Here is a 24,183-nt window from a genome sequence, read left to right on the forward strand (position 1 = left end):
CAGAAAGGAGTAGAAGACAAGAGGCGTGGAATTTCCTCAGGAGTGTAGTTAAATCTGATAGAATTCCTTGGTGCATTTTTAGAGACTTTAACGATAAGTTATTTACCTCGGATAAAGCTGGTCCTCACCCGCATCCGAGACCATTATTAGATGGTTTTAAAGCAGCAGTGGACGATTGTGGCCTAATGGAGCTTGATCTGATAGGAGGGGAGTATACATGGGAGAAAAGTAAGGGTACCTCAAATTGGGCGAGGAAAAGGTTGAATAGAGTGTTTACAGATGACTTGTGGTGGAGGAAGTTCCCACTATGCAAGTTATCAGATTCTCATTCGATAAAGTCTGACCATGATCTAATTACTATTGAACCATTGAAAGTGAGTTCTTCCGGAAAACAATTCAGGTTTAGGTTCGAAAATGCTTGGTTGAGTGAACCACATTTTAAAGAAAATGTATTGCAGCACTGGAATACGACTCCCAGAATACATTTACTTCCTAAATTAATTTCGGTGTCCTCGTTTATGGTGAAATAGGGAAGAAATTTCTTCCACAAGTTTAGAGAAAAGATAAAGAAATAAAAAGAGGTGCTTGCAGGGTTGATTAATACAAGTGATGAAGATGGTGTTAGAGACTATTTTGAGGAGAAACATAAATTGGAGAATTTATTATTGCAGGAAGAGACGTACTGGAGACAAAGAGCAAAAGCATTTTGGCTGACTGAGGGAGATACGAATTATAAGTTCTTTCATGATATGACCACGAAGAGGAAAAAACTAAATCATATCTCGCACTTAGTTAATGGTGAGAATGAGATTGTAGATGACCTAAGGTACTATGTGCAATATAGTTGTAGAGTATTTCAAAGTTGTGTTTCAAGGGGAACAGAATGGGAGGAACCAAGAGGTGGATGAAGGGCTGCGTGTTATCTCAGACGCCTAGAATGATAAACTTACAACTGACATTAGATTTACAGAATTTACCGTACCGATAAAGCAGATGCATCTTGATAAAAGTGCTGGCCCAGATGGCTTCAACTCAGAATTTTTTTTAGCACTTTTGGGATTTAATTGGGGTGGATATTTTTAACTGTTGTAAAGAGTGGCTGGATGAAGGTTCATTCCCTGTTAATTTAAATGATACAACTCTCGTGCTTATCCCGATAAAAGATAATGCAGATAGGATGTCAGATCTTCGCCCCATTGCTTTGTGTAATGTCATTTACAAAATTCTGGCGAAAATGCTTGCTAATAGGCTCAAAGATATTCATCCTAATGTTATATCTGAAAGCCAATCCGTTTTTTTCCCTGGTAGGTATATATCAGATAACATTTTGGTTGCTTTTGAAACTCTTCATTTTATGAAAAGGAAGAATAAAGGTCAGGAGGGTGAAGTGGTGTTAAAGCTTGGCATATCGAAGGTTTATGATCGTGTTGATTGGAGATATTTGGAAAAAAGAATGCAAATCATGGGGTTTAATAATAAATGGATCAAATGGGTCATGTTGGTGTTAATACTGTGAGTTATATGGTGACATTTAATGGAAGCACTGGACGACTAATAACTTCTTGCCGTTGCTCTGTTGGGGAAATAAATATGGAGTTTCTGTTAGATACCAAACTCTCTCGTGGCTCGGTTGTATAATGCTCGTTACTTCCCAGATAAGTATGTGCTACAAGCTAGTAGAGGGACTGATTCTAGTTTTATCTAGAAAGGTATTTGGGAAGCGAAGGAATAGTTGAGGAAGGGGTTTAGTTGGGTCTTGGGAGATAGAAATGATATAAAAATCTTTAAGGATCCATGGCTTCAAGGCAAGAGTGATTTCTATGTGGAGATCAATCATTTGAATATCGGTAGAGATAAAGAAGTCTGTCAATACTTACGTTCTGATACCAAAAGCTGGGACGTGCAAAAGGTAAGACATGATTTTCATGCCATTGATAGTCAACTTATTCTCCAAACAAGAATACCTCAGATTAATGCCAGGGACATGATAGCTTGGACTGGTTCGAATAAAGGTGTGTATACAGTGAAGATGGGGTATCATTTCTGGGTTTCTCAAAACGAAGGTGAAGAGGAAGTGTCAACTCTAAAGGGTGGAACATGTTATTGAATCTTCAAATTCCTCATAAGCTCAAAATATTTCTTTGGAGAGTCTGCATAAATAACATACCAGTTCGGAACTTACTTAGAGGAAAAGGCATAGCTACAACAATTACGTGTCCTATGTGTGGAGTAGATATAGAACATGTTCGACACTTGTTCTTTGAATGTAATTTTGCTAGAGAATGTTGGTTAAGGTCTGAGATTAATGTTGACGTTGATCTAGTTGAGGAGGCTTTGAACTGGCTGTTGGATAAGCTGGCCACATATGATGCTGACACGTTGGAAAAGGTGGCTACTGTGTTATCAGGCATCTGGTTTGCTAGGAATAAAAAATTCTAGGAGGGTACAGTACTAAATCCATATGTCACAATGAAAAATAGTAGCAAACTGGTAGTCGAGTGGAGGGAAGCAAATAAGTGTAAACAGCAGACTAAAATAAGCACAAAGAGTTCAACAACGGCTAGCAGTGATGTATGGTTCCTCCGGAGTCAGGGAGATTTAAATTGAATGTGGATACTGCATTGCAGAGTAGTGATAGCACCAATTCTCTAGGAATGGTCTGTTGGGCTTGCTGAGCAGGCCTAACTCCACATTAGTATGATATTGTCCGCTTTGGGCCGAGCCCGCACGGGTTTGTTTTTGGGCACCTCCCAAAAGGCCTCATACTAATTGGAGTTATCTGAATGCTTATATTCTAGCAAACTGCCCCTCCCACAAACGATGTGGGACAACTCCTAACAATCTCCCCCTTTACACATCGGGCCCGACACCTGTCGATTCTGCCTCCTTCAGTGTGACCAGGCTCCCCCTCGACCCATACTGAAAGTCCATCTGGCTATCTGCTCCCCCCAGGCCCATACTGGAAGGCCTGTCTGCCTTTTCCTTGAGCTCATTCTGGGGCAAGCATATCTGCCTCTTCCTAGGTCACTTCCGAAGCCATCTGAGATTGTTATGGACCGTTTATAACCTGAAGCTCTGATACCACTTGTTGGGCTTGCTGAGCAGGCCTAACTCCACATTAGTATGATATTGTCCGTTTTGGGCCGAGCCCGCACGGGTTTGTTTTTGGGCACCTCCCAAAAGGCCTCATACTAATTGGAGTTATGTGGCTGCTTATATTCTAGCAAACTGTCCCTCCCACAAACGATGTGGGACAACTCCTAACAATAGTTGTTGGGCTTGTTGAGCAGGCCTAAATCCACATTAGTATGATATTGTCCGCTTTGGGCCGAGCCCACACGGGTTTATTTTTGGGCACCTCCCAAAAGGCCTCATACTAATTGGAGTTTGTCTGGCTGCTTATATTCTAGCAAACTGCCCCTCCCACAAACGATGTGGGACAACTCCTAACAATCTCCCCCTTCGCACATCGGGCCCGACACCTGTCGATTATATCTCCTTCAGTGTGACCAGGCTCCCCCTCGACCTATACTGAAAGTCTATCTGGCTATCTGTTCCCCCTAGGCCCATACTGGAAGGTCCGTCTGCCTTTTTCCTTGAGCCCATTATGGGGCAAGCTCATTTGCCTCTTCCTAGGTCACTTCTAGAGCCCACGTGAGATTGTTATGGACCGTCACAACCATAGCTCTGATACCACTTGTTGGGCTTACTGAGCAGGCCTAACTCCACATTAGTATGATATTGTCCGCTTTGGGCCGAGCCCGCACGGGTTTATTTTTGGGCACCTCCCAAAAGGCCTCATACTAATTGGAGTTTGTCTGCCTGCTTATATTCTAGCAAACTGCCCCTCCCACAAACGATGTGGGACAACTCCTAACATGGTCATTCGAGATAGCCAAGGCTCTTTTATTTGCGGTAAGAATATGAAGCTAGCAGGGAGAGTTTCAGTTTCAGAGGCAGAGAGAGTAGTGTATGAGGCTATTATTTGGATCGAGGAAATAGATTTATACCAGGTTGGCATATAATTTGACTTTGAGGTAGTAGTTAATGCATTGCAGAAAGAAGAAACCTATCAGATAGAGATTGGGCACATCTTAGAAGAGGGTAAGGAGAAATTCAAGAACCGTCCGGATTTATATATTTGATATGTCAAGAGACAGGAAAATATCGGAGCTCATTTGATGGTTAAGTTATCTTGTATGGTTAATTTTATGTCTCATCCATATTTGTTGTAACAATTTACATATTTTGTCTTGTTAATGTTATATTCTAGAAAAAATTGCACTCTAATCATTAATATGAATTGCCCTCTACTTAATAAAAACAATTTGGTTGCAAATTAGATTATAGTACAAAATATCAAGAAAAGTAGCTAAAGTATGCATATTTTCGATTTAGTTATCAAGTTTCAAATTTAACAGGTTAAAAAATAGGGTAAGAAGTAAGAATCAAAGAAATAGATGCAACTAAACAAAAATTAATGGAAGAAATTAGTAGTAAAATTTTATGAAATTATAATAAAATTTACCTTTTTGTGGTCTAATTTTTGTAAAAAGATAAAAAATATTTTATACTCTTTTACTTATACAACTTTTACTATTTGATAGTGATCTAATTAATCGGTACTAGATTTGTTTATAAATATTTGTTAATATTAATCATTTTTCATAAAATATACATGTATGCCAATAAAGAAATCAATACATTAATTTAAATCATAATTTTGTGTATATTATCAATTTTTTGAGTAATTTTATGATATTCTGTTTTATTTGTTTACTATTTAGAAGTTATATATTATATTGAAACAAATTAAAATCATATGTATCAATAATTATATAAATAAATTCTTACTATTTGATAGTGATCTAATTAATCGGTACTAGATTTGTTTATAAACATTTGTTAATATTAATCATTTTTCATAAAATATACATGTATGCCAATAAAGAAATCAATACATTAATTTAAATCATAATTTTGTGTATATTATCAATTTTTTGAGTAATTTTATTGTATTCTGTTTTATTTGTTTACTATCTAGAAGTTATATATTATATTGAAACAAATTAAAATCATATGTATCAATAATTATATAAATAAATTCTTACTATTGATAAAAGAATAACTCTTTTAACAATAAATAATTTCATTTTAAAATATTTGTCTGAGCTAGTCTATCTTAGTTGTTTATGTACAAAGCTAATTATGTTATAATTTTGAAAATATTTAAATATTTTTATTTTTTTGCCATAATCAACTTATTATTTTATAATATTGGAACTATATATATACAATAATTTTTTTTGTCACACATATATATAGATGTGTATGTATATATACATATATATACGTACATATATCAAGAGACTGAGGCGTATATATCAGGGCTGTTTGTACTTGCATAAGAAGACTTTTAGAAACTCTAAACAGCTGTCTCAAGAAATTCTGAAGAGTCGGGCACATATATAAGAAACTTTGAATGCCGAGATACAGTTTTGACAGTAAACAGACAGAAGTTTTTTGTTTTTTTATACAGCACAATAATCTATACATCATTCAAATCAATGTAATGAATGGCCTGATAGTGTACATGTCTGATATCACTTGGTTGGAATTCAACGTGATATCACTTAGTTGGAATTCAACGTTATAAATATTCTTAACCTAATGACGTGTTAGATAAATTTATTTCTACATCATACTAACAGGACTAAATGGTGCTTTTTTGCATATGTCAGTGTTAGATATTTGATCTTGTATATTTATATGAACATATATAACTATAAATTACTGTATCATGTTTTACTCAATAATTTAATATTAGTTCTAATCATTATTATTTTTTCTTTTGTCAGCTCTAATCATTATTCTTTATTTATCTAGAATACATAATTATAATCTTAACTAATAAAAAATATAAAAATCTATATACACATTAATTTTTCTCAACCACAAGTTGCACTAATAATTTTTATAAATGTTAAAAAAATGTAAAAATCTATTTGGACATATTAATCATCCTCAATCACAAGTTGTACTATGTATAAAGTTGCACAATGTATACACTGGGTTTATGTTGAAAAGATAATCACTTTTGATCTATAAAGTAATTTATTGTCAAAATTTTGTAAATGATATTTCACTAATTTCATGATTATATGTGCACCTAAAACCCAGTTTATAAGACTTGTAACTAATTTTAAACAAATTATAGAAGCTTGTCCATGCATAAACAAACCTAGATTAAAGAGCTCAAGATGACAAAATAAAAGAAAAAAAATGTGAACAACCATTTTCCATCACAAAGTGCATAATGTTTACGAGGACATTTCTCACCAACAACTTGTTAGAATTCTGATCATATATTTATACATACAAATTTACGACATACCATCTAACTGCACAAGTCAGGTTAACTAATAGGTGTCTTTGATTTCAACGTGCACTTAACATTAATCTTGTATTACATTATTTTTGCTCAACAATTATATAACTAAACAAGTTCAAATCATTTCTAATCTTCGCAGTTGCCCAACCATATATGCCTTTTAAATTTTTAATAACTGTCAGTATTTCTTGTAGTGAATACAATCGGTTCGAAATACACAATTACATAAAAATATATAAAATACTAAACTGCTTCCCCCTTGTATACTCTAGATTCTAGAATACCCCTCAAAGCACATGAAACAGCTGCATTAATGTATGCCCAGACGATCCACTGGTCATATTTTCCTAACCACAACCCCTTCTTCTTTTGCTAGGTTCTTTAATCCTAACTACAAGTTGCAGGGTGTATATATGAAGAATAAAAGAAAATTCAAAAAATTATTAAATCTCAATGTCGGTACACTGTACACATATGCATGCATATAAAAACAACAGTGATAAACAAACTCAATTCAAAGACAAACTCTAAAATTCTTTCATCTCTCTTCTATGTGTCTCTCTCTCGTTCTCTCTTGTATGTGTCTGTCTCTTTCATTTACCTAGACACTATCGACACATTCCTTAGTTGATGAACATCAAGCTTTCTCCCCTGTGTTACATCTTATTTCCTCCTTATTCAGTCAACAATTTAAATGGCGCCTGAACAAAATACCAAGGTCAACTAGTTGCTATCCTATCTTTTTTTGATAGTAATCTCCAATTCTATGATATTTTTCTTTTTATGTATATCTAGGTGATTGTGAATTCAAAAGACCATGAAAAAAAGGTGCTTTGTTTAATATAAATATTTCACTGTTTCGTTTACGGCCCTGTTCATTTTACAACTTTTGGGCTTTAAACTTTTGATTAGAGAGTTTTCTTTCTCCTTATATAGCTTGTTAATTTTTCCAAGATTTTCACAAGGGTCTTAATATTTTGACAAATCTTGATGTTGGTCGGTCTTGGATTGTTATATTTTCGCTGATTGATTAATTAACTTTTGGCTGTGTTATATTTGCATGCTAATTGAAAAGGTGGCGAGCTCAGGAGATCAATCCGGCGATCACATCAGATCTCCGGTGATGGAGACAGCTCATGATGGCGACGGAGATGCCCCACCACCACCCCCTCATATAACATCGGCGCTGGGCCCCATGTTTACATATAATCAAACTAGAGATATGTCTGCGATGGTGACAGCATTAACTCATGTAGTCTCAGGCACGAGTCAGAGCTCTAGTGAGTTGGGACTTTTTGGTGCATCTCCTGAGTTTAGTAGCGGCACCTTGGTGGAGTTTGGTGGTGGTAGTGGTGGTGGTGATGGTGGTGAAGGCGGTTCTAGGATATATACAAGTAATTCACAATCTTCATCTGCTAACTTGTCTTCTAGCTCTGTGTCTTGGACAGGACAAAAAAGAGGACGTGAGGAAGAAAAAAGTGTCGATCAGTTTTTACAGCCACAAAAGCAATTTCAAAGAGTAAATTATGGAGGATGTTTTGGCGATTCTAGAAGTGTAGAGTCCTCTGTTTTTACCCCAGCTGCTGGTTAGTTTCATCCTATAAAATTATTTACTAACGTTTTCTTTACCTTTTTTTTTAAATATTATCTTCTTCATCTTCTGTTAAAAACCAAAGTATGAGTGTAAAATTCCCATTTTTGTAAGTATTAGAGTAAGTTCGGAGAAGGGTATAATGAACCTGTGCAAAAGAATAGTATTATTTTGGTGCAGAGAAATCTTTTCGCTGAGAACCTTTCTTCCACCTCAAAAAAATTTCCCTGAGAACCTTTCTTCCATCTTCCACCTTATCAAATCACTCTCTTTTTCTTGTTCATCTTATCAGTTACTCTACCGTATAAGTATTTTGAATAAGTTATTTATTAAATTAATGGATGAGTGACCTTTCTTTATCTCTTGGTGATGATCTTTTTTTCGGTGGCACGAGCGAGTTGAGATGAGATGATAAAAAATAAATTTTTATCACTTGAGCTATCTCATCACGCACCATGTAAATAGTTTGAATAAGTTATTTATTAAATTATTGGATGAACGGTCTTTCTTTATCTACTTATTAATGATCTTTCTTTGGTGGTATGAGTAAGTTGGGAAGAGATAACAAGAGATAAGCCCTTATCACTCAATACTATAATTAATTTAGAATACATGACATGTATGGATATACTATGTCATCAAGAAATCAGAGAGGGGAAAGGGGGATAACTTAATGTAGGCAGGAAGTACTCTTATGGATAGAGTTGAAGATTGGGGAACATAGTTTAATTATGAAGATATTATTAGAATATGTTAATCAACTATCAGTCTCTATCATAGTTTGGAACAAAAAAGGAAGCACATGCATGCCGTGCTATACTGTCACATGCGCTTATTTTTTCACATATTTATTTTCAAGTGAATGAAATTTTTTAATCTTCGGCTAGTGATGAAATTGTTTTGTTGCAGGATCGGAAACTACTAATATTTCCACCAGCAGAGCCTCCGCGGTAGTGGCACAATCATCAGAAGAAGTCAGAGAGCCTAAGAAATACAGGGGAGTGAGGCAAAGGCCATGGGGAAAGTGGGCAGCAGAAATAAGAGATCCCCACAAAGCAGCTAGAGTTTGGTTAGGAACATTTGACACAGCTGAAGCAGCGGCTAGAGCATATGATGAAGCGGCCCTTAAATTTAGGGGCAACAGAGCCAAACTCAATTTCCCTGAAGCTGTCACACTAGTAACACCTCCACAACTTCCTCCACCTCCGCCTCCACCGTCTCGCTTGCCAGTCTCCGCTCCTCCCACAAACATTTTCTCCCTAGCTCCACCACCTATGCCACCTGAACTTTATCAAACAACACAACAGTTTCTCGACTCCAACAGTGCTAGTGACTATCTTGCATACTCACAGTTGTTACAAGCTGACACGAGTGGTTTTCAAGTGCAACAACAACCGGACTTGTTTCAACAAATGCTTCAGTCCGCAACTCTAGCTTCATTACATACACTATCGTTTGGTCCATTACCTACACCAACACCAACACCTCCTTATCAACAACAATCTTTTGATCAACAGAATGCTCTTTTCTTGCCACCGGCAAGTCAAACTCAAGAGGGTCCTTCGGATTTTCCTCTGCCACCGTGGACAGGCTCAGCCAACTTCCCTCCCCCTTCTTAGTTTACCAAAAAAACGATAGAAAAAAGAACTCCTCTATATAATATATTATAGTTATGTACTTTTGTTTGTTCTTGGTTCTTTAGTTTGAATGTTTGATGCGCAATGTAATGTAATGTAGCAGCTGGTTATTTAAGACAATAGTGTTTTTTTTAAAAAATTTAAAAATATTTAGTTGAATGCATGTGGATGTCCTCAATGTATATTACTCGCGTCTATCCTTTACCGAGAACAATAAGGCTGCTAATCATTGTCAATTCATCTAAAATATTAATTTTTTAACTTATATTTCTATGTCAAAATTGTCACTCTCAAAGTTATCATCTTTTTACTCCAATAACTAGAACCCTCTCAATGTATTTTAATATTTCCCCACTAATTTAAATAAAATAAATTTAATATAATTGATAAAAATAAGATTTATATATAAAAACAACTCACATGGCGCCTTTGTGGCAAGGTACTCTTATTATTTTTTCTTTGTACTACAATATATACTTTTTACTTCTCAAAACATTACTCCTTTAAAAAAAATTTAAACAAACAAATCTTCCATAGGTGATGGATTTATATTGGACCCCCAAGATAATTAAATGACTGTCACTGTGGTGTTTGATAGCTCAACTAAAATCAATAAACAAGAGTATGTCAATTCAATATTCTTAACTTTTTTAGGCCTCTGTACTTTTTAATATTAATAACATGGTATAGAGAACATGAATAAAGTTTATCTTCCCCTGAATTCTAGAATGTATGTGTCCTTTCGATCTTTTTATGGTCAACCAACCTGATAAAAGTCCTAGTACGAGTCCATGCAAAGCACACCTGGAGATATAATTATTTGACACGTTTTCTCAGCGGTACCAGTGTTAACTCCCTCTTTTTTTGACAATTTTGTTGGAAAAAATACACATTCAATCAACTAGACACCTGTATTATTATCAGTGTTGCTATTATCTTAATGTAGTATATGCCTCAATGTTCAGTTAAAATTAATTATTATATAAAATATACAGTAATATTTAGTAATAGTTGTTCAGTTAATTTTATATTATCCAATTAATTTAAAGCTAATAACAATCATGAAATTGTAGTACCAAAGGTTACAATGGGGACAACTACAAGGGATTGCATTGCATGGTTGTGCTAAATCACTAAGAGACATATAGTGGGTGGCAAAATCAGGAAAAGGTTGAGATTAAAATAAAATAGTGATCATTTTTAAATGGTAGGAAAGACTTAAAATGTTTTACATTAATTTTTTAATTTGAAGTTTGGATTTGAAAAAGAATTTTCTATTAAAATTTTAAGTGTAAGAGTGTTTAGAGCAACTCTAACAAGTTAGTTATTCAAGATCCTAAACTAAAATTTAAGGAATCTTGTATAAAATAGAAGCTCCAACAGCATCCTAGTGTTTCCTTAAAAAGTTAGCATCCTGCACTCATACTTTATTTATAAGTAAGCATTAGTGATTTCTTATCTTCATTTTAATAATAAAAAATTCATTTCTCTCTCCTTCTCCATATCAAATACATAACTTGAGTTTAAAAATAATATTAAAATATTACTAGGATAAATACATTTATAAGGAATGTTGTTGGAGTTGACATACAATTAAAAATTCTAAAACACTAAGATTCATTTTTATAATAATATTTTTAAGAAAAATGTTAGGACTCTATTGAAGTTGCTCTTAATCTTGAATGGTCCCCATTTGGTGGACCTTGGTCATAAGTACTCAAGGGTGGGAATTTGTCTCAATTTTGCTGAACATTTCACAAATCTAGCATATGTTTTGCTTGATTTGTGTGATTTGTGGTATTTAAATTGCAAGAAGCCTAACTGATGATACAATAGAGCAAACTAAAGCTGTTCACTAGAGAACAAAACTAAGCTATCTTTAAATTTGGTTCGACTCTTGAAATGACTAGAACCTAACTGATACAGTCATTTGGAAGACATGTTATGATTTTAACAAGAGTTCCCTTCCTTGGCAGCAACAGGATACACTGATGCCTGATGGAGACAAGAAATCTTAAAATTAGGGGGGATAGAGATTATAGATGTGACTACATGTACATAGATACTGAACCATATTGTAAATTGTAATGATCTAAGAGACAGTTCCATGTTTGAGAAACCATATGCCTAATTCTAAGATATGACCGACTTTTGTTAATTATATAATTCTAGTCTATCAGATTTTCTTTGCTGTATGCAGCATATGGCGTTGAATGTGATATGCAACTGATCTTAACATTAGATAGTACGAGTTGTTTCTTAAAAGAGTGAATTTGGCCTATGGCATTACAGGAGGTTTGTTAGTAGTTGCGAAAACCACGACTGCGTCACGCATTGTCATCTAAAACAGGGGGCAAAACTTTTTTTTTTTATTTTGGAACTATCCTAGCGTACTCTTTTAATGCAATGGAAAGAATTGGAGTGTGCAAACTGCAACAAGTTTTCACTGGCACCAGTTAAGTTTGATGAGGAACTTTCAACTCAACGCACTATCTATGTTGGATTTTATATACATGCACTCGCTATGTTTCATGAAATCATATTAAAGATCGAGAAGGTGCTCGAGTAACTCTATCTAGGCATCTAAGGACAATTCAGTATTAGTTTGCATCTCCTGTTTTCTGCCTTGGGAAGGTCAAAAATAAGAAAAACTATGAAAGGGTGTTGTAGGGACCCAAATCATTCAGAATTTAAGACAAATAACAATGACAAAATTGATTTAAAATGCAAACAATACCAACACTCCTTAAAAAAAAAGACACGGAACAATGTCACAAATTGATTTGAAATGCAAACGATACCAAGTAAACAACCCATGCAAGGAGGCATTGTCCTAGAAACAAGTTACATAATTCATAAACAACACTTATTTTCAAAAAACCGAAGAGGATACCAAGTAAACAACCCATGCAAGGAAGGTTGATAGTAGTGTTATCTTTAATGGCATCTTTCCTTTATCCTTTCTCAGAATCATAGCTTCATATATGGGCCAGCAATTAAGTACTCCAAAACCAGCTAAAATCAGCTCGGAAAACACATCTTCAAAGCTTTCATTCCTCATAATCACTTGTTTCATTCCGTGTAGAAATGCCCACAAGTTGATAATAGCTGTCATACTTACTGGAACAAAAAATGGGGAAGGCACTCCGAATTCAAAGATACAATTTGCATTTCGTTTGCTTTGTTCACTATCAAGTACCTTGCTAGTCACATGGAACCCAAATGATGAGAGTCCGCAGTGTTCTTGTATATATTCAATTAATGCTAATGGGAAGCTTGAAAGTGATCTAATCATCCACATTCTCTGATTGTTCCACCACCTTGTGGCTGTTGATCCATATTCGATATAATCATGCGCATAGGATCCGAGGAAAAGGAACACATACAAGAAAAACCAAGGATCTGTCACCTGAAATTATAAACAAAAGTGTAAAATTAAATTAAACTATGATTTACCCCTTCCTACTCTATATGTTACACATATTTAAGTTGATAGACCCTCGTGGTCGCGTAATAGCAGCTTACCTTGGGGGAAATAACATGTGAAGAATTGATAAGAGCAAGTTGAGGCACGAAGGAGTATATGATAACTGGAATAGACCAAATGGGCCAAAGTGAATAGTGTGCATAGCAGAAGGCTTGGAGAGAGTTCATGGATCGAACACCAAAGAGAAGTGGGCTATATATTGATATGATAACATCCAGATTACCGATCGACCACCTTTTCATTTGGTTGAGTGTATCATGGTGTGTGATTGGTGAACCTCCTAAGAACACAGGTCTTATTGGATTGCAGAAAACAGATCTCCATCCTTGGCATTGTATTCTATAGCCTGTATTAAAATCCTCTACCAAGGAGCCATACCTGAATCCCATCTGCGACAAATAGTAAAACTATTATTATTACTACTTTATTTGCTTGGGAGTCAGATTGAGGTACAAGAATAGGGCAATAGAGGATGGGACTTCCTATTGTTAAATCAAGTACCAAACTGTATTACCTCTGATCCCCACTTGGTTTGAACCTCAAAGCTACAGTCCTGCAACCTGTTGTGCCAATGCCAGAACTTCCGCAGAGTGCATTGGCTTATCAACAATATGGTGAGGACTGATGTCTGATGGCTGGGGAGGTATATTTGATACTGGACTTCCAAAGAAAGCTCGTCGACGGAAAAAAGCCCCAGAGCCCATGTAAGTAGGTCCCAATAAACCATCCATTCCACAACTATTATTAGTAATCGGTTCTCTGAATTCGGCACCATATATATCATCCTTGTTAATCCCATAAAAAATTGGTGGGAATTGGACAAGCGCCAAGTTTGAGTCCATTTTAGGATCCATGAAGAAGCAGAGTGCACGAAGTGGTGTCTTAGGATCATTTGAAAACATGTCACAGTCTTGTGTTAACACCAGCGGTGCATTTGTCATGGTTGCTGATATGCGAAGCTATATTGCAGAAGATGTAAAATATGTAAATGTAACAAGATATGGAGATTGACTTTCTGTTTACATGTATGGCTATGATTAACAAAAATTATAAATATTGTTACCAGAGCATTCAGTGCACCGGCCTTGTAATTGTGCAGTGTAGACTTCCTCTTTTCTCTGGAAACATATACAAGATTGGGCATTTTGTGACCATACTGCTCCTTTTCACTGGCGCTTTCCAAGAGTATCTGCAAGATTACTTCTACTTTTGTTATTAATTTCTGTAGTTATTAATACACTAGTAATTTCAATCTGTAATCTACTTGAAATGCTATGTAGTCAAGTTTGGGATCAAACTTGACTACATAGCAAAATTCAGTGCTGACCAATTGCTTATAACAATAACTAGGAAAGGATGAAATATTCAAGTTGAATAACTTGATATTCTACTTCTTTAGACAAACTAGTCGAAAAGCTCAATGCCATAACAGCCTAGTCTAATGTGAGCATTTCAAGTAAATAAAAAATAGCTTGCCTCGGGTATACTCTAGTTAACTTGAGAAATATTTGTTCACGTAGAAGTGAATCAAGAACATTTAAAATGAATTTGTAAAATATTTGTACTGTATTCAATGGAAGTATTCGATCTCAAATTATTTCGCTGATTCTGTAAGACGTCAAAATTCAACATATTAATCAGAAAAAAACAGATAATCAAAAGGAAGAAACCTGAATAATGGTAGGATGATTCTGTGGAGTGAAATCAGGTGTATTATGCCATACGGAGAATGCTCTGAGTGCTTCTTCATCTGTCACGTATCCATCGACGCTCATTCTTTCAACCACATCATTTATCCTCATTTTCATTCTTTCATACATAACCTTCAACAATCCTTAATCATTTTAGCTCCTCCAAATTTTATATATTGTACAAATAATACAAAGATATGTAGTACGAACCTACTAGTCATTGCAGAACACATAAAAAGCCAAGCTATTAATAAAAGTACGAGAAGTACCTCAATTTCATCAAGTTCAGCAGTAGCAACACCATTCTCGGGGAAACAAAGATTAGTCTTTGATGTAAAATATGCTTCAGGCGCCCTATCAACTAAGCTGTGCTTGTTACAGTATGGGAGCCAATGTTTAGCAAACTCAGCAGCTTCCATCAGAGCAAACAGTGTGAGCTGTGATCCTCCATCATCCGATACATAAACTGAAAGTTTATCCGTAGGATAATCATAAGCCATCAACGACAACACGGTATTCACCACGCCAATTGGTGGCTCCTTGTATGGATCAGCAGTGCACACGAACACATCCAGCGCTGGATATTCACTCTCATCGACTGTCAGGTTTTCAGGAAAAACCTCGCGACGGATGGGCCATAGACGAAATATTTGCCGAGCTATTGACATAAATGCAAGAATCAAATCAGCTACCAAAAAAATTATAGTATTTGTTTTCGTAAGTTTATCAGTACTAGTAACAATGTTATGGTAGTGATGATAAAATAGAGCATAGATGGATATAAGGTAAATAAATGCAAATAAACGATTGAACCAAGTACGGGGCATGGCCGACTTGGTATGTAGAACACCACTCCTGAGCTGCATTTTCTCCATGGAAATGCCTTCTTTGGTTATCGGTGTTCAAATCAGTCTATGTGAAACAAGTGTGTGAATGGTTCCACAAGATGATTGTTTAATTTATAATGTCCGACGGGGTTATCTTAGATTCTAGTATATTTATTATCAATCCTAATATATTTATTATACAGATTAAATTACAAAAAAAAACAAAAGGACACAAATAGAAAAAACAGGAGAGGAGGGGAAAGAGAGAAGAAAAAATGTACCACGCTGTAACGGGCAAATAAGTGTTTTTGAATTCTCTTCAAAAAGGGAAAACTAAAAATACTAGTAATTTATTTCCTCAAAACGAAATCTATAAAATCTTCTAAATGAATGTGGAAAAAATGTTAACACTACTTCTTAAATTGTGAAGAATTAGGAAAATCACTAGATCTACCGTTTTTAATTCCATAGGTTATATACATTTAATAGAATCTTGATATTTATTTATATAAAAATATTGTGCCCGTTTGGAAAATCTTAAAACAAGTAGATTATGACTTTAAATGAATAAATGACTTATAAGTGATAAGTATATAAATGCTTATAAGTTATATAAGTATTTGGATAAAAATCAGATTTTTTTACCTAATTGAACAAAAATAAATAAATTTTAAATACAATTATATTAATTTGTGAATATTAAATTAGAAAAATATCTTAGAACACATATTTTAAAACTAAAGTTAATAAAAAACAAAAAATTCAAAATAAGTTGAGAAAGATTACGTCAATAGCTCTCAACTTATTATCTTATAAGTTATAAATTCAACTTATAAATTAGTTCGGCAAACACTCTAAAATAAGTCATTCAGACCCAATATATCACATATTATGGCATCATAGTTTCTTGGAAAATGTTATTTCGATTTTTATTTATAGAACAAAGTTGACCTCAAAAGACAAACTGTCCCCGAAAGCACACAAATCAGCACTATATATGGGTTTGTAAAGGAGCCGATACGATCACGAACATTTCAGTATTATATTTGAAGAAAGTTGGTTCGAGTTCAGTTTAATTTATAAACAAGTCGAATGTTAACATAATTCTAAAGTTCGGTTTGTAAATGAACTGAAATTAAACACAATACAGTTTGGCTCAAAAATTTGCGAATAAGTTCGATTAAAATGTTCGTAATACTCATTAATATAACTCGTGAATAAGTATATGAATTAGTAGTTATATATACTCGTAAAACACACAAGCTTATGGCACAATATTTAGGGATTAATGTGTAAATATTTATCTATAAATTATAAATTTATTTAATTCAATTTATAATTTTTATTAAATTAAATAATTTTTTTATAATTCTAAGATTTAAATTAAAATACATAAATGGTAAATTTATAACTATTTTATTTAACTTATTTTCATGTATTAAATTAGTGTCAATGACCCTGACAAAAAATAGTGTGTGTATACACGAATAAAAAAATTTGACTCGATAAATATTCGAGCTCGAGTTTGATTTCGATATATTTTTAACAAGATGATACATGAACACTTAAGAGTTCAGTTCGACTTAAGAGTTGAATTCGGCTCACTTACAACCATAAATATATTTAAGAACATTTTCATCTGAAAATAAAATTATGCTCTAAAAATAACATTCTTCCTTTTGATTACTTATTTATTTCAAGTTCATGTCAAATTCTTATGCAAAATACATTTCTGTGACAAATAAATCTACTGATGCCTTTTTGTTTTCGGAAAGTAAATATCCTACTATCTTTACTTTCTATCCTTGAGGGCATTCAATAGTTTGGGATGTTAGGCCTTAAGTTATATTGTAGAGGGGTGAATACATTATTTAACAATTAATTCAAAATTGAAACTCAAGTATGAAAAACAGTCTTTATATTAATGGATAAACATGTATCCTTGAGAGCTGCTAGGTTACACAGAATGATAAAACAATAATCGACACTTATAATGTTAACCTAATCTGTGTTTTCATATTACACAGTTACACTATCAATCTAGTTGATATGATATACATGAATAAGGAATCCTAATACATTTCCAACTATTGTTTGCTACAAATAAGTAAAGTCCTACACCGACACATCTCTGCAATTATATCCTCCGGTGATATCTCCCGATTTCCAACTTATAGATACTGACATGAATATATGATGATGAAAAATACTGATCATCAAATACTGATGACAAATGTCGATGGCATCATCCTTTGTCAAACTCTGATATCACAAGTAATAATGACAAACTCTGATAGTTTTGATATCATCAATTGTATCTAACAATCTCCCATACTTATGCATTATGTAAATATGTGAAAGTTCCTAATTGATTATGTCAAAAACTATCTAAATGCAGAAATATTACACAGTGTACAATCTTAAAGTCGGTGTATCAGACTTAAATCTTCATTTATGAATCCAGGTTTATCCTAAAGCTTTAAAGAATAATTGTCTGAATTTTTTTTTCCAGCAACATTTAATAACATTTCCATTCTTTGCTTGCTATCCTTCATCTCTTGAGTACATTCATCATTTTGAAAGATAGTTGCTCTGAGGTCATGAAGTTTGGATCTACTTAGAGATAAATCATCCAGTTCAAGAAATCCAAACTTCTTACTATTTGGATGAAAAGTAAGAACTTTTACTCCCAGAGATTCAGTTATCTGAGCTCCTCATTTAGGCATATCAACATATGAACTATCTTCAGGAATGTACTTTGGAAATAAAAAATATATTTTATCTCTTGCCATGGTTTGTCCTGCATTTGCTCTTGAGATATCCTCAACCTCTTACCCGTCTCAAGGAAATAGATGATATTTTCTTTTGGCTTATTTGTATCAAACATATGAAGCACAATTTGAAAAGATATAATCTTGTGTAGATCTCCAAACTTCACATTTTCTCCAATTCCTTTCAAATTTCCATTCTCTGAGAATCAGAGCATTCCCTTGATATTTATCAGCATTAGGAAGATCCAAACCACCTTTTCTTGCCTGAGAATTACCACTTTAGATTTTGTTGATAGTTTCAGAAGAATCACTCTTTGGTGTTGGTGTCTTGCTACTCCACAATAACTTCTTCTTGTTAGCTAGTGAAATATGAGAGTTATCAGGATTTGTTGAACCTTTTCAACCATATTTATCTTCATCAGAGTTTGGATCCTCATCAGGAATTGAATGATCAGCTTTTATTTCTTGAACAGTTCTGTCTTCAACATGAGTGGTATCAGTGGTTGAGACTGGTTGAGTATCAATATTTACTTCTTCAACTTGAGCAAAGTCAGTGGTTGAAGTGATTTTCAACTTTTTAGCCCAATCAGATCCAGGAATAATTTTTCTTTTCTTGTGAACCTGATTGGATTCTTCTTCAAAAATTCTATCTTCACCAGCATCATCATGAGCTTGACCTACTTTATAGACTGGATCTATTAGTATTTGAGATTTTGGAATTACTGATCTTTCTCCAACTGTCTCTTCCCCGTTATACATCCCATCAACATTTAATATAGGCTAAGACCTAGTATTAGGCCTTTCATCATTTGTAGTTGTGTTGATTTCTTTAATAACTATTCATTTTTTTAGGTCTTTGACTTCTCTGTCCTCTAGGAATATCTTCAATTTGAGGAACTGTATCATGTTTACTAGTTTGGGATTTTAACAGAGCAAATTCTTCATCCATCAGTCTGACTTGTTCAAGGTCAACTCCAGGATTCCCTCTTTCAAACAATCTTCTATTCATCTTAGAATCAAAAGCTAGAATTTTAGGATCCTTGTAGAACAAAGTTGGTTTTCTTCCTTTACCTTCAGAGTCTGCATAAATTGACTTGCTTCAGCACCAGCTTCCACCACCCTTTCAGCCGGGTCATCATCATTATTTGTGACTGTCAGAGTTTGCTTTTCAGTAGTTTTCACAGTAGTTAATTTTCTTGAGTGCAAAGTCTCAGTCTCTAAGACTTACTTTCTTCCTCTTCCACCACTTCTTCCTCTTGATTGGTTAGAGGGTTTTTAGACAGCAATAGATCCAATTATATTATTACATCCAACCTTGGTACTTCTAGGTACTTTTCCTCCCTTATTCCCTCCATCAGGAGCATCATCCTTGTCATCAGCATTTGACTTGAGTTGTTTGTATTTAGATTTAGAAATTATCTCCCCCTTTTTGGCATCATCACCAAGAAGGAGAGAGACAATAAGCTCCAGGGACTCTTGAACCTCATCCAATTGCCCAGACATTTTATCTTGAGTGGCTTTCATCCTAGCTTGATTTGCTTTTATCTTATCTTGTCAGGCAATAAGAGGCTTTATTTATTTTTGTACTTCAAACTCACTCCTAGGTCATGGCATCATGAAAAGAGTTTTTAAGTTCATCCGTTTATGATTGAGCCTTGACCTGAGTGGAATGAATTGACTTTACCATGAGAGAAGAGGCTTTGAGATGAGTTAGGATATTAGAATCTGTGATTTGTCTCTCAGCTTTTTGCAAGTGTTGTGAAGCACGATTAACAGTGATAGGATAATTTGCATCCTTCCATTTAGAGATCCATTCTTCTTCTAAGTACTTTTGAGACATTGCAACAACTCTCTCATCCATTTTCTTCTTTTTCTCATTTTCTGGCATGTCCTCTGAAAAATGATGTCATTGGGATCTTCATCAGTGTCCAAGGCAACATTGATCTTAGTGGGATCAATGTCATCCTCTTCATCATCATTATCATCACCAGAGTGATTAGAAACTTCATCATCAATAATTGGTTCCTTGAACTTCTGTGCTAATTCATCTTCAATATCATAGTTTAAGAGTTAGTCTTCAGGAGGAGTTGTATGAGAACCAACAGCCACATAAATTTCTAGATCAGCACCATCGGTCAAATTCACCCAAATCCCCTAAGAACCGATGAGCATTGGGATATTATCACCAGTATCTAACTTTGATACCTCGGTTCTAGTAGAATGTGCAGGAGACTCAGGAGTGGGGTTAAATACTGAAACATCAGCTTTTAGAATGGACTGTTCTGCAGCTTCAGCTTCAGCAGTAACAGGGGTTACAACAATACTAGAAGTGGATATATGAGTGGACTGTAGTAAAATATCATATTTTATACCTGCAGGGGAAATATTAGCATGAGCACTTGGTGCATCAAAGTTTAAACAAGGGACTATAGGCTATTCACCAACATATGTTTCTTTGATACTCTGACCACCTGCAAGAGAAGAAAATTATGAACCTCTTAGATCTTTGTATTCTTTTAAAGTAGTCTCACTACTTCTCACACCATTCATCTCATGACTTTTAAGAGTCTGAGTTTTCTCACAAGGATTAGCTAAATCCTGACACTCATCTACCTCTTCTTTTGACAGGTCAGGAGCTGCCTATCTGTATTTCTATTTTTCTCTAAATCTTTTCTCTCATTCTCACTAGAAAAGCTCAGATATTCATGTCCCACTAGAAATAAGAGGTGGCTGAGAAGAGATATCTGAGGTTACATGAATAGGGGTACCCTCTTGTGGAGGACTATCCATGATCATACCAATAGTATAAGAATTAAAAGAAATTGTTGATAAAATAGTATCAGTATTTAAATTAAATACAGATAAAGAAGAGTGAGTATTTATACCTTGTATTGTAGACATATCATCCTCTTGAAGAGGGATTTCTTTCAAAGGTGGAACTAAAAGAACTTTAGTGGATATTTGAGTGGGATGCACCCTTCCTTCCAATTCCAAATCTAGAATGGCAGCATCAGGAGATAAGCCTGCACTGCCACTTGGAGGTAGTGGTTCTTGTGTGGCTTGAAGTGTTGGAGTTGCTAAATCTCTTTGAGATTCAGGTTCTTGTGGACTTTCCTCTTCTTCATCTGAATCATCATCTTGTGTTTTGTTGAGATGCACGCCAGTTGTATACTTTTTGTAATGAGACTCAATTGTCTTACAGAAGCTTTTTACTTTTGAAACTTAATCTGTTAGCTTGGAATTCTCAGTATCATGGTTTGAATTGCTATTGGATCAGGATATACCGTGTCTTCTACATCATATTGAGATGCAGGTTCTTGTGAGACAGAGTTAGTAGTAGTTGCTTCACCATGAGGAGATGAAGGTTTTAATGGGCTTGGATCTGATAAGTGGCATTTTATACCACTTAGAGCGTCTCATAACGGCTTAAATTGGTGTCTTGAACTCAAGTATTTTGTGTATTTGACGCGTTTTCTAGTATTTTTGCATTTCAGGGTATAACTTGCTTAGATAGGTGGTTTTTATCAAATAAAGCTTAAGGAAGTGCTTGGAATCAGTCTAGGGGTGATGAGCGAAGAAATCAGCAAAAACAGAAGTAAAATAAAGTATTTTCCAGAAGGGTTGCAGGCGGCCGCGCGCCAGAAGCAGGCGACCGCATTCTAGCAGGCGGTCGCGTGGAGATAGCAGGCGACCGCGTGCAGGTGGAATTTCAGAATCTGGATTTTATTAATTCAAGTACAATTGGGCTTCTGTTGGCGCTGGTTCTCTTGGGCTATTATATAAACCTTATGGGAAGACGTTTTCTTTATCAAGAGCAAGGGCAAGAAGATTGAGAAGACCGTTTTAGCAGACAACAACGAAGAAGAGGAAGCATATGTTTATCTTGTGATTCTTTTAATTCATTGTAACAGTGGATGCTAGTTTTCTTTATGCTTTGAACCTTAATACTCTTGTGACGTACTTCATTATTTATTAAGTATATCGTTGTGTTATTATCATGCTTTCATATGAACCCATGGTGACGATGAGTTCTATTATGGGCTAATCGTGATCATGGGATCCTAGCGGATTTACTATGGAATTCTTTAGTTAATTGTTTAATACCTTGGTATGTGGTGATTGTATAATATCTAGTATAGGTTGTGCTTATTCGACTTATATGCGTCGCGAACATGTAAGATAGCCTGTTAATCTCTTGTGAAGCGACAGTAAATCTTAAGATTTAGAACTTACCATGCTAGCATAGGTTCATGTAGTGTATGCATGATTAGTGGGTAACTCTAACCGTTTTACTTGCCCTGTGTAATCATCATTAATAACTTGCTCTTAAATCGTTATGTTGTCAAATTCTGTAGACATATAGGGTCTCAACATAATTGATGCCTATTCAACTTCTATCTTCATTGTGGATGGTTGGTAGAATAGTATTCGTACAACGAAAGTTGGCATTTATCAGTTTCGTGTTGTTCGATTAATATCATCACCATTATATGCTAAGGTTAATAACAATAACTATTGAATGAGTAGTAATGAAGTTAGAATCTCATGTATATTTAATATAGTTAATTCAAGTGTTTAATTCTCGTAGTAATTATTAGTTAACCAACCTTAATTGTTATTATCTTGACATTGAAGAATAATCATACATTGGTGAGTAAGTGTTAATTAAATATAATTAATCAGAGTCTTTGTGGGAACGAACTAGAAATAATTCTATATTACTTGTGAACGCGTATACTTGCGTGATTTATTTAGCGCATGCTTTGTGCCAAACAAGTTTTTGGCGCCGCTGCTGGGGAATCGTTGTTAATTTGTCTAGTTTATGTACTTGCCATCAGTGGTCATTAGGATTCATTGATTAAGACTTGTTACTTACTATTTCCGGTTGTGTTTCAGGTACTCTAGCGAGCGTTTATGCAAACACGTTCTCACACTCGCAAGAGAAATATGGATAAAGCTGAGGAGACAGATAAAACTCTTGACTTTTCGGAGAAGATAGTTTTTGAAGATTCGGATAAAGAGAGTGAAAAGAAAGAACCTGAAATAATGGGTGATCGTCTAGCTCAAGCTGATCCAGCTCTTATGGACTTTTCTCGGCCTAAAATTAATGACATTCAGTCTAACATCATTCATCCGGCTATTCAGGCCAATACTTTTGAAATCAAGCCGAGCACTATTCAGATGGTGCAGAATTCTGTTTCTTTCGGAGGGGCTGTGATTGAAGATCTCAACATGCATATCAGGAATTTTAGTCGAGATCTGTAGTACTTTCAAATATAATGGTGTCACTGATGAGGCTATCAAGCTGAGGCTTTTCCCATTCTCTCTGAGGGACAAAGCTAAGGACTGGTTACACTCTTTACCAGCTGGGTTCATCACTACTTGGGAAGATCTTGCGCAAAAGTTTCTGGTGAAGTTCTATCCAATGGCCAAAACTGCAGCTATGAGGAGTTCTCTTACTCAGTTTACGCAGCAACAAGGAGAATCTATGTGCGAAGCTTGGGAGCGCTACAAGGAGATATTGAGAGAGTGTCCACATCATGGGATGCCTGACTGGATGGTGATCACTGGTTTCTACAATGGTTTGGGGGTCCAATCTCGACCCATGCTCGATGCAGCTTCTGGAGGCGCCTTGTGGGCCAAAAGCTATACTGAGGCCTATAATCTCATTGAAACTATGACTGCAAACGAGTATCAAAACCCAACTCAAAGGATTATGCCTGGGAAAGTAGCAGGTATTCTGGAAGTTGATGCAGCTACAGCTATTACAGCACAGCTCACGGCGCTG

General features: G+C 35.1%; 2 protein-coding genes and 1 pseudogene across 2 annotated transcripts; 1 reads left to right on the forward strand and 2 right to left on the reverse strand.

Annotated features, from left to right (window-relative positions):
* The first annotated feature begins 6,834 nt into the window (after window positions 1-6,834).
* On the forward strand, window positions 6,835-9,743 carry LOC141712312 (uncharacterized). Its single transcript, XM_074515196.1, has 3 exons — window positions 6,835-7,109; window positions 7,467-7,977; window positions 8,892-9,743. The coding sequence occupies exons 1-3, from the start codon at window positions 7,086-7,088 to the stop codon at window positions 9,599-9,601; spliced, it is 1,245 nt and encodes a 414-aa protein (XP_074371297.1). The 5' UTR covers window positions 6,835-7,085; the 3' UTR covers window positions 9,602-9,743.
* A 3,966-nt stretch (window positions 9,744-13,709) lies between these two features.
* LOC141714241 (cellulose synthase-like protein G2) lies at window positions 13,710-15,672 on the reverse strand. The gene is made up of 4 exons (XM_074517773.1): window positions 15,067-15,672; window positions 14,170-14,295; window positions 13,831-14,065; window positions 13,710-13,741 (listed from the first exon to the last, which is right to left on the reverse strand). Exons 1-4 carry the CDS (start codon window positions 15,670-15,672, stop codon window positions 13,710-13,712), a joined length of 999 nt encoding a protein of 332 aa, XP_074373874.1.
* An 8,156-nt stretch (window positions 15,673-23,828) lies between these two features.
* LOC141715732 (small nucleolar RNA R71) lies at window positions 23,829-23,942 on the reverse strand (annotated as a pseudogene).
* Window positions 23,943-24,183: the final 241 nt, after the last annotated feature.

This window comes from Apium graveolens, chromosome 3 (genome assembly GCF_009905375.1).
Source record: "Apium graveolens cultivar Ventura chromosome 3, ASM990537v1, whole genome shotgun sequence".
Classification (NCBI taxonomy): Eukaryota; Viridiplantae; Streptophyta; class Magnoliopsida; order Apiales; family Apiaceae; genus Apium; species Apium graveolens.

What these genes read in the sequence shown, in the direction of transcription:
- LOC141712312 (XM_074515196.1), top strand. Translation starts at nt 7,086, where the DNA reads ATGGCGCCTGAACAAAATACCAAG. An exon ending in CGCCTGAACAAAATACCAAG is followed by an intron (nt 7,110 to 7,466) that starts GTCAACTAGTTG and finishes CTAATTGAAAAG; the next exon opens with GTGGCGAGCTCAGGAGATCA. An exon ending in TGTTTTTACCCCAGCTGCTG is followed by an intron (nt 7,978 to 8,891) that starts GTTAGTTTCATC and finishes GTTTTGTTGCAG; the next exon opens with GATCGGAAACTACTAATATT.
- LOC141714241 (XM_074517773.1), bottom strand. Translation starts at nt 15,672, where the DNA reads ATGGAGAAAATGCAGCTCAGGAGTGGTGTTCTACATACCAAGTCGGCC. An exon ending in CCGGTGCACTGAATGCTCTG is followed by an intron (nt 14,066 to 14,169) that starts GTAACAATATTT and finishes TCTGCAATATAG; the next exon opens with CTTCGCATATCAGCAACCAT. An exon ending in TAATAGTTGTGGAATGGATG is followed by an intron (nt 13,742 to 13,830) that starts GTTTATTGGGAC and finishes ATACCTCCCCAG; the next exon opens with CCATCAGACATCAGTCCTCA.